Source organism: Oncorhynchus nerka, linkage group LG10 (genome assembly GCF_034236695.1).
Source record: "Oncorhynchus nerka isolate Pitt River linkage group LG10, Oner_Uvic_2.0, whole genome shotgun sequence".
Lineage (NCBI taxonomy): Eukaryota > Metazoa > Chordata > Actinopteri > Salmoniformes > Salmonidae > Oncorhynchus > Oncorhynchus nerka.
Window position 1 is genome coordinate 40935090 of NC_088405.1, and position 15102 is coordinate 40950191.

Below are 15102 nucleotides of genomic sequence, written 5' to 3' on the forward strand. Positions count from 1 at the left end.
TTTCCATAAACAAACTCTAAATCATGTTTGATGCACTCTGGATGTCCAATTTTTGCTGTGCTGTCTATTTGAGATGAAATTAACATTGTGGACAGTTTTCAGCAAGTTGAAACATGGAAATGCAGAAATAAGCACTTTTCCATAAAGAAGCTCTAAATCATGTTTGATTGCACTCTGTATGTCCAATTTTTGCTGTGCTGTCTATTTGAGATTGTGGACAGTTTTCAGCAATTTGAAACATGGAAATGCAGAAATAAGCACTTTTCCATAAACAAGCTCTAAATCATGTTTGATGCACTCTGGATAAAAAAAAAACATTTGTTATGTTTATTCGAGATGTTATGAAAACACTGTAGACTGTTTTCAGCAAGTTGCAACATTGAAATGCATAAATAAGCACTTTTCCATAAACAAGCTCTAAATCATGTTTGATGCACTCTGGATGTTCAATTTTTGCTGTGCTGTCTATTTGAGATGAAATGAACATTGTGGACTGTTTTCAGCAAGTTGCAACATTGAAATGCAGAAATAAGCACTTTTCCATAAACAAGCTCTAAATCACGTTTGATGCACTCTGGATAAAAAAAAACATTTGTTATGTTTATTCGAGATGTTATGAAAACACTGTAGACTGTTTTCAGCAAGTTGCAACATTGAAATGCATAAATAAGCACTTTTCCATAAACAAGCTCTAAATCATGTTTGATGCACTCTGGATGTTCAATTTTTGCTGTGCTGTCTATTTGAGATGAAATGAACATTGTGGACTGTTTTCAGCAAGTTGCAACATTGAAATGCAGAAATAAGCACTTTTCCATAAACAAGCTCTAAATCATGTTTGATGCACTCTGGATGTCCAATTTTTGCTGTACTGTCTATTTGAGATTAAATGAACATTGTGGACAGTTTTCAGCAAGTTGCAACATGGAAATACAGAAATAAGCACTTTTCCATAAACAAGCTCTAAATCACGTTTGATGCACTCTGGATAAAAAAAACATTTGTTATGTTTATTCGAGATGTTATGAAAACACTGTAGACTGTTTTCAGCAAGTTGCAACATTGAAATGCAGAAATAAGCATTTTTCCATAAACAAGTTCTAAATCATGTTTGATGCACTCTGGATGTTCAATTTTTGCTGTGCTGTCTATTTGAGATGAAATGAACATTGTGGACTGTTTTCAGCAAGTTGCAACATTGAAATGCAGAAATAAGCACTTTTCCATAAACAAGCTCTAAATCATGTTTGATGCACTCTGTATGTCCAATTTTTGCTGTGCTGTCTATTTGAGATTAAATGAACATTGTGGACAGTTTTCAGCAAGTTGCAACATGGAAATACAGAAATAAGCACTTTTCCATAAACAAGCTCTAAATCACGTTTGATGCACTCTGGATAAAAAAAACATTTGTTATGTTTATTCGAGATGTTATGAAAACACTGTAGACTGTTTTCAGCAAGTTGCAACATTGAAATGCATAAATAAGCACTTTTCCATAAACAAGCTCTAAATCATGTTTGATGCACTCTGGATGTTCAATTTTTGCTGTGCTGTCTATTTGAGATGAAATGAACATTGTGGACTGTTTTCAGCAAGTTGCAACATTGAAATGCAGAAATAAGCACTTTTCCATAAACAAGCTCTAAATCATGTTTGATGCACTCTGGATGTCCAATTTTTGCTGTGCTGTCTATTGAGATTAAATGAACATTGTGGACAGTTTTCAGCAAGTTGCAACATGGAAATACAGAAATAAGCACTTTTCCATAAACAAGCTCTAAATCATGTTTGATGCACTCTGGATAAAAAAAAAACATTTGTTATGTTTATTCGAGATGTTATGAAAACACTGTAGACAGTTTTCAGCAAGTTGCAACATGGAAATACAGAAATAAGCACTTTTCCATAAACAAGCTCTAAATCACGTTTGATGCACTCTGGATAAAAAAAACATTTGTTATGTTTATTCGAGATGTTATGAAAACACTGTAGACTGTTTTCAGCAAGTTGCAACATTGAAATGCAGAAATAAGCATTTTTCCATAAACAAGTTCTAAATCATGTTTGATGCACTCTGGATAAAAAAATGTTTTTGTTATGTTTATTCGAGATGTTATGAAAACACTGTAGACTGTTTCAGCAAGTTGCAACATTGAAATGCAGAAATAAGCACTTTTCCATAAACAAGCTCTAAATCATGTTTGATGCACTCTGGATAAAAAAAAAACATTTGTTATATTTATTCGAGATGTTATGAACACTGTAGACTGTTTTCAGCAAGTTGCAACATTGAAATGCAGAAATAAGCACTTTTCCATAAACAAGCTCTAAATCATGCTTGATGCACTCTGGATGTCCAATTTTTGATGTCCTTCAAACATTTAATTGAAATATTGTAGAATTCCATTAAGTCCTATGGAGGACTGCTTATTTTTGGGAGTGCCAATATGGCCGACGGGTGGCTTCAAAACATCTCATTGGCCAATACATATTATTGGCAATCCAGGGTTTATATACATTATTGGTGCCAACTGCACTCCAAGAGAACGTAGAAAGCACTGGCATATGAATCAGAAACCAGGTTTCCATCCAACCATTTCATGCGCATGAATTACTTGACGCATGAAAAAAGTCACGATGGAAACAGGATATGCCGTTACAATGTTATAAATGCCGACAAACAATTCCTTCGTTCAACGAACGAATGTCGGTACATTTTATTATGCGAAAAATGGCAGTGGGAACGCCTCTATGTGCAAATATTGATACAATAACCATCATATCGAAGTAACTTGTGGTCCTCCCACTACGACTCGGGAAAACAAGCTGTTTTTTCAGGCTGCAGATTAAATCAATTATGATGAACTTCACAGGGTGGTGAAAGTGCACTTGATGAGCTCGATACTCATTCAAATATCGAGGGTCTTATTCTGATTTTTACTTCTATGAAAGGTATCTTTTATTTCAGTGGAAGATTTTGCGGCCCACATACATCGATCCCTTCACCTACTGGAATAGTTTTGTTCTTCTATTATATTCTTAGTGCCTGTAAAATTAGATGTAGCTATATTAAGTAATTAAGTGTTTTGGAATTGAAGAAGGAACAAATATATATTTTCTTTAAAGACTATATTGGGCAAGAGAGATGGATTGAGTTGGGAAAACAGAAAAGGAATTGTAAAGAAAGGAAGCATATAAAGTAAAGTTTCATGAATAAATGTCAAGATTTTCATTTATCAACATAAGCATTTACAATGACTTACACTATACATTGTTATAGTGTAATCTGAAAAGTAGTCAAACAGTGGTTGTAACGTGTTATGATTAGCCCTCACGGGGTAAAAGATTAAGAAGGAAAAGCAATCTTACTATCTGACTTTATTCAGAAACATTGAGAGACACTTCATTGAGTAGTTATGTACAACAGATACAATGAGCAACAGCTTTGAATTGAGGCGAGTCTAGATCTTTACAGGAGGTCTATATATATATATATACACCTATCTCATTTTTAAAGAATATTCTAGATTTAAACACATATAAAGTAGTCAAAAGATAAATAGTCTTAGTTGCATGTTCAAAGGGACGCTTGTCAATATTAAAGCACTTAAACTCAATTTAGAAGTTCCTGTATATTTAGGAATTATGCACATTAAGTCAGGTGCAAGGTGGAGGGAGTACTTATATAGTATAAAATATTGTACATTTAACTTTTGTCTTATACACAAACTCAGAAGATACAATTGTTTTTAGAAATGGCATCGACAACAAACCAGATTAACACATCAGTCACAAAGCCCAGCACAAATGTATGGACAGTACAATTAATATATAAAGTTCCATGTTACATTAACTTATCCTCCCTCTCTCTGATTAAAATGGAATACATGTACAGTATATAGCAGAATTTTGAACATGAATTGAAGTGTTAATAACCTGTTAAGCCATTCACCATTGCCTTTAAGTCAGTTAAATATGCTTCACATGTGGCTGTTGGCCATTGTCCAGCCTGTCCCAGGACGATCATAGGGGGCACTTCCTGCAGGAATGGTTGATCTCCAGGGTGCCATCTCAGCCCTCGTCCCTCTTTCCAGATATACCATAACATTCCCATCCGAAGCTGATTTTTCGTTCTGGGGAAATGTACAGTAAACAAGTGGTCAACTCTTGCAAACTTTATTGAATAAATACCAAAAATGCACGACAGACAACCTGATTGAATACCAAACATGTTCAAGACCGAAAATGTGATTGTTCAACACCGAAAACCTAATTGAATACCAAACATGCTCGAGACGGAAAACCTGATCGAATACCCGAGCAGGAAACTTAGTTGAATATCAAACTTGCTCAACACAGAAAGCTTAATTAAATTCCAAACATTCTCACATAGTTTTTGGCCACATTTGGTTTTCCCATTGTCTCCTTCCCATTAGTCCTGTTGCTCTCCTGCAGTTCCAGTTTCTCCGTGACTATATCCATCTTGGTCATGATAGCAGCTACTGAGTGATCTAGTTGGAGAACCTGTCTGACCAACCTTTGACGGAATAGAGGAAAAATAATTGCCATTAGAGTAGATGGTACACATTGAAAATGGTGTAATGCTGGACATGACTGCATGGATGTGTGGTTTGATATTTACTTCCTCTGATGCACCATAGATACAAAAGTATGTGGACACTCATTCAAATTAGTGGATTTAGCTATTTCAGCCTTACCCGTTGCTGACAGGTGTATAAAATTGAGCACACAGCCATGCAATCTCCATAGACAGACATTGGCAGAAGAATGACCTTACTGGGGAGCTCTTGTGGCTGAATGGAAGCAAGACACCACAGCAATGTTCCAACATCTAGTGGAAAACCTTCCCGGAAGAGTGAAGGCTGTTATAGCAGCAAAGAGGTAGGCCAACTCCATATTAATGCCAAAGATTTTGAAATTAGATGTTTGACGAGCAGGTGTCCACATTATTCTGTTCATGTAGTGTATTTCTAGAGTCTCATTTTAAAGATAATTGTTGTCTGACAACTACAATGCATGTACAGTTTACATCTCGACCTCAGTATGTAACCAGCTCTTGATGTTTCATAAGATTATAAAAAAGGTTGTGGATCTCATATAACACAAGCCAATTAGGAGTCATTCATGGTGCACGTACGTAGATGTTTGTTTGGACATATTTTTTTACAAAGTTTCCATCTTTGTAAATGGTATCAGTTTCCTGAGCTTAGCCTCTCTTGATAGCCTATCTGATTTTGTTCTGGGAGCCGAGATTACCCTGCGTTATACTCAATGCAAATATTCAACACACCTCTGGAAGTCCTCCTGCTCCACCAGAGTGTTACTTGGCTTGCCATGCTCATCTATATCCATCGTGGATTTCTCCAGAGATCCATTCCCATAGTTTTTTCCAAGGTTGTTGAGCTCGGCACTAAGAGCATCCTAAGGATAATGACATGAGAAAATGCATGAATGGATTTCTTTTATCATATGAATAGCAGAGGGGTTAGGTTAAATTGCTCGTTTAGCCAAGTCCACTAACCCTCTTCTCCTCCAGCTCCCTCTTCATCCTTTCTTGCTCCTCTTGGTCTAGAATTTGGTTTCCATCATGGTCGAATTTGGAGAAAGCTTCAGATATCTCATGGTCGGCATGTCCCAACCTGTAGGGTTAAGACAAGAGAGGAGAGTATAGACTAGAATCTGAACGCTATTGATTTATGTCTACGGATTTTTCTTCTGTCAGAGAGTATAGTGACCTACTCTTTCAGAGTTTCTCTAAAGTCTTTGAATTCTAGTTGGTTTGAGCCAGATCGTAGTACTTTCTGAACATCGGATATCTTCTCCTTTTTCAATTTCAATTTCATAAAGGTCTTCATGTAGCTCTGAAACACAAAAATGTATGCATGTTTTTTTTTTTTTTTTTTGCATATGTCATATACACTGAGTATAGCGAACATTAGTAACATTGTTGAGTTGCATCTCCCCCTTTGCCCTCAGAACAGCTTCAATTCGTCGGGGAATGGACTCTACAAGGTGTCAAAAGCATTCCATGTCGACTGCAATGTTTTCCACATTTGTGTCAAGTTGGCTGGATGTCCTTTGGGTGGTGGACCATTCTTGAAACACACGGGGAACAGTTTGGCGTGAAAAACCCAGCAGCGTTGCAGTTCTTGACACAAACTGGTGCACCTAGCACTACTACCATACCTTGTTCAAAGGCACTTACACTTTTTGTCTTGCCCATTCACCCTCTGAGTGGCACACAAACACAACCCATGTCTCATTTGACTGAAGGGTTAAAAATCCTTCTTTGACCTGTCTCCTCCCCTTCATCTACACTGATTGAAGTGGATTTAACAACAATAAGGGATCATAGCTTTCACCTGGATTCCCCTGGCCAGTTTGTCATGGAAAGAGCAGGTGTTCTTAATGTTTTTGTATTTTGTATACTCAGTGTATATTTTATATTCTGATTTGTATCATATGCCATCTTACATTGGTATAATATATACCTATTTACCTGTTTGATGATGTCAGTAATCTGCAGCTCATCCTTCTGGGATGACAGCTCTTCCTTGACCTCAGAATATGTGTCGTTGATGATAGCCAGAAACATGTTCTAGGGAAGAAATTCCATGAACATAAGATGGCAAGGTGTAGTTTACACTTCGAAAATCTAGTAGAAAGTATTTTGTTCAGTTCAACTTACAAGCAGCACAAAGAAGACAAAGAACACATAGGTGACGAAATAGATTGGCCCCAGGACTCTGTTGGCACGTTCAATGGCATCATAATCAAAATCTCCAAGAATAATCCGGAACTGTGTAAAGCTACAGAGAAAAAGGAAACTAATTAGAGTAATTGATCGATACTGTTTTCAAAATCTGGCCAATTGCTTGCGTGGGTGTTGGATTGTTATTTATTTATGAGAAAAATAACTATTTTTGGCGCTCTCTTACATGCACTTGACGAAGGTGCTGAAGGATTTCACCTCCGTACCAAAGAGCAAGTAGCCAAGCTGAGCGTATGCAAAGAACACGATGAAGAACATAATGGCGAATCCCATGATGTCTTTGGCACAGCGGCCCAGAGTAGAAGACAGCTGAGTCATAGTCTTATTGAAACTGATGTACTTGAAAACCTAGAGGCAAGAACAGAAGGAGTCAAACTTTGGGCACTGTCAACAATGAAATGAAATGCATTCAAGTATTGATACATTCTGAGGAAGAAAGAAGTAATCTACCTTGATCCAAGCGAAGAACAAGTTCACTGCATTCATGTTGTTGTATTGTGTTTGCCAGAATGCAAGAAATTCAAAGTCTGCATAAATGCCAGGTTGTTCTAAGAGTTTACCAAGTAATTTGTCCACTTTAATGGTGCGAAAAACATTGAAGACGATTGCGACAATGGCAAGCTGTGGAAAAACAGATTTGTGTGAGGTTCAGGTTAGGTTTATCATAACTCGTAAATCAGCATCAATCATCCTCCTCAGCTATGTAGCTCACCAGCCACCACTGGTTGATATGTGACTGATGCGATTCTTGTGTTACTGAGTGCTTTGATTGAGAATGATGTTTCAGCCTGTCCTCTCACCAGTATGACAACCACATCCAGAGTGTTCCAGATACTGCTGAAGTAGGAGAACCCATGGATTCGGAGCTCAAGGATCTCCTCCACAATGTAGTAGAGGATGAACAGGCAGAACACCATCTCACAGCCAATGATGAAGTAGTCCCAGTAGGTGATGTAACGAATCAGCTTCACCGTTCTAATCTGATATGAGGGTATCGCTCCACCAGTGGCCGGAAATTCAACCAATAACCTGCAGAAAAGGGAATCACTTTTAACCACTGGTCATTTGCGAAAGAATACATGTATAATGTCCATATTTGGACATCCACGGAAGACATCCAAAGTCACCTGACTCAGTCCTTATATGGACACCATATACAGTGTCTATAGAAAGTCTACACTCACTTTGGATTTGTTCACAATTTATTGTGTTATAAAGTGGGTTTAAAATGGATTTAATTGTCTTTTTTTTGTCAACGATCTACAGAATATACTCTGTAATGTTAAAGTGGAAGACAAATGTAATTTAAAAAAATGATGAATGGAAAATGAAACACTAATATACCTTGAGTAGATAAGTATTCCCTCCCCTGAGTCAACACGTTAGAAACACCTTTGGTCTTCTTGGGTAAGTCTCATAAGAGCTTTTCAAACCTGTATTTTCACACCTGTATCATGGCCAGACAGCAATTGTCATGTCTTGCCATAGATTTTCAAACAGATTTAAGTCAAAACGTTAACTTGTCTACTCAGGAACATTGGTAACCAACGCCAGTGTAGATTTGGCTTTATGTTGTAGGTTATTGAAAGGTGCATTTGGTATGGTATTTTATTAGGATATTTCATTCCTCTGCCAGTGTCTGGTGTCTGGTGTAAAGAAGACTGAAGTAGGTTTTCCTCTAGGATTTTGCCTGTGCTTAGATCCATCACGTTTCTTTCATCCTGAAAAACTTCCTAGTCTTTACCGATGTCAAGCATACCCATACCCATACCATACAGCCTTATTCTGAAATTGGTTAAATACATTTAAAAAATAATCCTCAGCAATCTACACACAATACCCCATAATGACAAAGAGAAAACAGATTTTTAGACATTTTTGCAAATGTATAAAAAATAAACAATTGAAATACCTTATTCACATAAGTATTCAGACCCTTTGCTATGAGACCCGAAATTGTGCTCAGGTGCATCCTGATCAATGTTTCATTGATCATACTTGAGATGTTTCTACAACTTGATTGGAGTCCACCTGTGGTAAATTCAATTGATTGGACATGATTTGGAAAGGCACACAACTGTCTATATAAGGTCCCACAGTTGACAGTGCATGTCAGAGCAAAAACTAAGTTATGAGGTTGAAGGAATTGTCCGTAGAGCTCCGAGACAGGATTGTGTCGAGGCACAGATCTGGGGAAGAGTAGCAGAAATTTCTGCAGCATTGAAGGTCCCCAAGAACACAGTGGCCTCCAACATTCTTAAATAGAAGAAGTTTGGAACCACCCAAACTCTTCCTAGAGCTGGCCGCCCGGGGGAGATCAGGGAGGTGACCAAGAACCCCGATAGCCACTCTGACAGAGCTCCAGAGTTCCTCTGTGGAGATGGGAGAACCTTCCAGAAGGACAACCATCTCTGAAGCTCTGAATCAGGGAGGTGACCAAGAACCCCGATGGCCACTCTGACAGAGCTCCAGAGTTCCTCTGTGGAGATGGGAGACCCTTCCAGAAGGACAACCATCTCTGAAGCACTCCACCAATCAGGCCTTTATGGTAGAGTGGGAAGGAGGTGGAGCTGCAGGTCAGGGAGGTGACCAAGAACCACAATGGCCACTCTGACAGAGCTCCAGAGTTCCTCTGTGGAGATGGCAGAACCTTCCAGAAGGACAAACATCTCTGAAGCACCCCACCAATCAGGCCTTTATGATAGAGTGGCCAGACAGAAGCCACTCCTCAGTAAAAGGCACATGACAGCCCACTTGGAGTTTGCCAAAAGGCACCTAAAGACTTTCAGACCATGAGAAACAATGGTCTGATGAAACCAAGAGGAAACTATTTTGCCTGAATGCCAAGTGTCATGTCTGGAGGAAACCTGGCACCATCCCTACCGTGTGAAGCATGGTGGTGGCAGCATCATGCTGTGGGGATGTTTTTCAGCTGCAGGGACTGGGAGACTAGTCAGGATTGAGGCAAAGATGAACGGAGCAAAGTACAGAGAGATCCTTGATGAAAACCTGCTCCAGAGTGCTCAGGACCTCAGATTGGGGTGAAGGTTCACCTTCCAACAGGACAACAACCCTAAGCAAACAGCCAATATAATGCAGGAGTGGCTTTGGGACAAGTCTCTGAATGTCCTTGAGTGGCCCAGCCAGAGCCCGGACTTGGAGAGACCTCCCCATCCAACTTGACAGAGCTTGAGAGGATCTGCAGAGAAGAATGGGAGAAACTACCCAAATACAGGTGTGCCAAGCTTGTAGTGTCAAACCTAAGAAGACTTGATTCCGTAATCACTGCCAAAGGTGCTTACATACTTATATAAATAAGCTGTTTTAAAAATTTTTTTTAAATTAAATGAGCAAATATTTCTATAAACCTGTTTTTGTTTTGTTATTATGGGGTATTGTGTGTGGATTGATGAGAAAAATATATATTTAATACATTTTTGAATAAGTCTGTAACGTAACAAAATGTGCAAAAAGTAAAGGTGTCTGAATACTTTCCAAAGGTACTGTATGCATGTTTTGGAATATTTTTATTCTGTATATTTGTATTCTTTTCACTCAGTCATTTAGGTCACTACAAGTCACTACAATGTTGTTGATCCATTCTCAGTTTTCTCCTATCCCAGCCATTGAACTCTGTAGCTGTTTTAAAAATCACCAATTTACAAGCATTTCGCTACACCCGCAATAACATCTGCTAAACACATGTATGTGACCAATACAATTTGATTTGATTTGACCTCATGGTGAGATCCCTGAGCAGTTTCCCTCCTGTCCTGCAGCTCAGTTCAGAAGGATGACTGTATCTTTGATTTGTTTGGGTGGTTTAATACATCATCCACAGCATCAGTATTAACTTGACCATGCTTAAAGAGATATTCAACGTCTGATTTGTTATTGTTACCAATCCCTGCCCTTCTTTATAAGGTTTTCGAAAATGTTCCTGGTCTTTACAGTTGAATGAATCTGTACTTCAAATTCTGTACTTGACTGTGAGACCTGACGTATGTTGTTTTTATGGGGGACAGAGGAAGGGGTAGTTCTACTTTTTTTTAATGTAAACCCCTACTATTTCACATAGAGTGAGTCATTATCAATGCTTGTTTGATTTGTTAAGCCAAATTTTAATTTCATTTTGCCTCAACAAAGGGGGTGAATACTTATGCAATTACTATATTTAGTTCTTACATTTGTATTAATTTTCACTTTGACATTATGGAGTATTTTGTGTAGATCAATGACAAAAAAATACAATTAAATATATTTACATTTACATTTGAGTCATTTAGCAGACACTCTTATCCAGAGTGACTTGCAGTAAGTAGTGAGTGGATACATTTTTGCACTTTGTGTAACAACAAAATGTGAAAAAAGTTCAAGGAGTGTAGACTTTCTATAGGCAATATACATGAGAACTTGTGAGAGAGTCTACAGTGGCGTTACTGCGTGAAGTGGTCTGTTCTCCCTACCTGATGACACAGAACAGATTGATGTTAGCGTTGTAAGTGGAGAAGTCGATGAACACGGCCCTGGTGCCATGGTCCAACCACAGGTTGTTATTCATCTCCATCAGGATCTCAGCACTCTCCTCCTTGGTCCTGTTCAGGTCCTGGTAGTACCCTCCACCGCTGTACGTGGTCAGCAGACCCCAGTGGGCCGAACCCTTTATCTCTTTCTCATTGTGGTATTGCCAGCTGCAGACATAGAGGAGAGAATGTATTTTATCATAGGCCTTTCAGATCTACAGTCAATCTTTTCAAAGTTGTCTTAATGTCTATTTGATTGACACCCAAATTGTTCTGAAAAAAGAAACATACAAACACTTTGCCATGAGACAGCCAAAGAACCAAAAGGGTTCTTCGGCTGTCCCCATAGGATAACCCTTTTTAGGTCCAGGGAGAATCCTTTTTGGTTTCAGGTAGAACCCTTTTGGGTTCTTTGTGAAAAGGGTTCTACATGGAACCCAAAAGGGTTCTTCAAAGGGTTCTCCTATGGGGACAACCGAAGAACCCTTTTAGGTTCTACATGGCACCTTTTCTTCCAAGAGTGTATGTTGCAATAGGAGTCAACTACAGCCATGGCAGGACAAACAAGCATTGAAAAGAACATTTGAACTCACGCAGTTCCGTTAACAAGGCCAAAGTCCACCTCATCCTCCTTCTTCTCATTATAGACATCAAAGCATCCGGAGATCTCGTTGCGGAAGTCTTTGTGGACCTTACAGGAGTTGTTCATCACCTTGATCTGTCTCATCCTGGGTACCCCGAGCAGCATGTTCTCATAGTAGATGAAGGAGTGGTCCCCATTCTGTAGGGACTGGTCATTGTACCATTTGGTCCAGTAGAGGCCGTCCAGCATTGGGCCCTGGGCATACTGTTCAAATAGAGGTAGGTAGAACAAGCATTTATGATTTTTGTTGGTTTATAACAACGCATTAGTATTTCCTTTAATGTTGTATTATTATTACTATCTTCTTATATCTTGATGTCACTTATGGACTTATGTCACATTTGTGCTATTCGTGATCAAAGTAATTGTATCGGTACAAGTTGATATCAGACAGTTCAATATTTCCGCAGGGTTAGAGCAGGGAGGGTACGTACCGTCCAGAAGTCTGCCATGCTGCTAATGGACTGAAACGTAACTCCGTTGCCACTGGGCGTAAGCACAAACAGGTCTGTCATGACTTTGGTGTAGTAGTAGGTATTGGAGCTGGTCATGCCATATGTCACTGAAAGACAACATGTAGCGACATTGTTATATCCAGCCATGGATTCATTATATCAGACTTTGCTCAGGGCTCAGTCAGACCACGTTGTCCTCTCAAAAGTCCAAGATAAGGAACGTCTGAAACAGACACGCGGGCCAGAGTGTCTCATTTAAGATTTGTCATTCAGTGAAAATCACATCACTGAAGTCAAATCACGTCACAGAAGTCGAAGTGGCACCGATTAGAGCAGGTCATTTGTTGAAGAGATGGCACACTGGGGCGACGCAAATAGTCGTATCAAACAATGTAAATCTGCTGCAGACAAAGCAACAATGGCTTAAGCCCCATGCTCTTATCAGTGAAAGGCAGGAGCACTCTGTCTGTGTTCCTTTCAGTCGTAATGTCCCGCTGGACAATGCCTTTCAGCCAGAAGGGAGGGGGAGGGTGTTTTATATTAGGGCACTAAAGCAGATTGAAAGAGCTGATGATAAATCAACACATTACACAGGTTTCAGTTTGCCAAAGGCACAGTGATCATTTAGATGCAGATTACACTCAGATAAGGCATACTTTCTGTCTGTGTTGCCTATTGTCAACCAGTCTGCATCGTTACTAGATCTATGTACAAGGCACAGATCATACGTTTGCTTTGCTTACCCATGACCTGGCATACTCTGACACAACAAAAAGGGCAGGTCAGACTTCCAAAACAGAGCATTATATAGAAAATCATAAAAATGCCAAGCTAATCCCTGCAACAACGTTTATTGTTCCTGAATTGTACCCGAACACTTACTAAGTAACTCAAATAACACAATTACTGTTAGTCATAAAAAAATAATTATTGTTTGAATGTCCGTTTTTAAGACACATGTACAGTAGCGGCAGACTTGAAATGATCATGTTACCATACAGTCATATCCTTACATTGAAATGTGTATTCACTCAATATACATAGCCATGAACAAAAAGAAACATGTATTGTTGACATACTTACATAGACATATGTCCACAAGGAACACCAAATAGACCAGTAATTCCCTCAGAGTGGTCCTAACAAACAGTTCCCGGTTGTCCGATGTGTTCTCAGTCAGTGTCGTGCCCCACAGTCCTACATAAATGAAGAAAATCCCATAATTTCAGAGAACTCTGAAAAGATATACTAATTTAAGGCCGTACACATTTCCTTCCATGACATGCCAAGGAAGGGAATATTTCCGGCACAGCATTAGTCTGTACATCATTTCAACTTGATGACATTGCCAGGTAAAATAATTCAAATGAAGCAAATACAAAATACAACAACAACCCAACGGTGGTAAACCAATTCCTACCTTTAAAAAATGAGCAGCATCCACCGCGTTTTTTATCGGAACCTGTCTCCTGCGGCTTGACCTCGGTTGGGAAAGGGCTCGGCGTGGTTAGTTTGCACATGCTGTCGAAGGAGCCTTGGGGGTACAGAGGCTGAGGGTTGTAGACGGTGCTGATAGCCCGAGGTATGGGTAGAGGAGAGCCACAGTACCCCTGGTTCACCCAGGAACCCTTCCCCAGGCTGTCCAACTCACACTCCACCTGTCCACTGAGGTGGCTCTCCGACCGGTTGTTGAGGCGCTGCATTGGTGCCTGGTTGGGATCTCCTGGCTCTCTACACTCCAATATGGGATAATATTGCCGTAGGTTCTCAAGCAAGATGATAGTGAGGCAGGACCAGTCTAGCAAGCTTGTTAACCATCAACTGTCGGTGGGATCACTTTAAAGGGCCGATGACATAAGCATGGAAGAGGGAGGAGCTGGTGCTTTCTTGTGCACAATAAACTGCCCAGTTTAACATTGAATACATGACACACAATGCCCATTCTTCTATTAAAAGAGAGTTATTAGAATAGTGCACTGTTCTCATGTTCACTTTCTTCGGCAATAGGGGTGCTGAGAAAATCTTTGGGATGATTTGTTTCATGATGTTACTTCAAACTGACATAAAAAAATTGGTCAAATAAAAAATTACAAATGTTCCTTAGAAAATGTGAACGTAATGCCGATATATCACTTTTAATGTTTGTTTCTGTGTAGCTCTCAAGTATTTCCATATTCTATAAGATGTTTATTTATTTAACCAGATGGGAATCTCCAGCTTCAGTGATTTTTGCAGTTCGTTCCAGTCAGTGGCAGCAGAGAACTGGAAGGAAAGGCGACCAAAGGAGGAATTGGCTTTGGGGGTGACCAGTGAGATATACCTGCTGGAGCGCATGCTACGAGTGGGTGCTGCTATGGTGACCAGCGAGCTGAGATACGGCGGGGATTTCCCCAGCAGAGACTTGTAGATAACCTGTAGCCAGTGGGTTTGGCGACATGTATGAAGCGAGGGCCAGCCAACGAGAGCGTATAGGTCGCAGTGGTGAGTAGTGTATGGGGCTTTGGTGGCAAAACGGATGGCACTGTGATAGACTACATCCAGTTTGCTGAGTAGGGTGTTGGAGGCTATTTTATAGATGACATCGTCGAAGTCAAGGATCGGTAGGATGGTCAGTTTTACGAGGGTATGTTTGGCAGCATGAGTGAAGGAAGCTTTGTTGTGAAATAGGAAGCCGATTCTAGATTT

The 15102-nt window shown here is 39.6% G+C and overlaps 1 protein-coding gene across 1 annotated transcript; it reads right to left on the reverse strand.

The window, feature by feature from the left end:
* Nucleotides 1-3413: 3413 nt before the first annotated feature.
* On the reverse strand, nucleotides 3414-14227 carry pkd2l1 (polycystic kidney disease 2-like 1). The gene is made up of 15 exons (XM_029671955.1): nucleotides 13838-14227; nucleotides 13501-13614; nucleotides 12397-12524; nucleotides 11913-12166; nucleotides 11263-11487; nucleotides 7597-7825; nucleotides 7247-7417; nucleotides 6963-7144; nucleotides 6713-6833; nucleotides 6524-6622; nucleotides 5764-5885; nucleotides 5546-5663; nucleotides 5315-5445; nucleotides 4393-4540; nucleotides 3414-4136 (listed from the first exon to the last, which is right to left on the reverse strand). Exons 1-15 carry the CDS (start codon nucleotides 14118-14120, stop codon nucleotides 3984-3986), a joined length of 2478 nt encoding a protein of 825 aa, XP_029527815.1. The 5' UTR covers nucleotides 14121-14227; the 3' UTR covers nucleotides 3414-3983.
* Nucleotides 14228-15102: the final 875 nt, after the last annotated feature.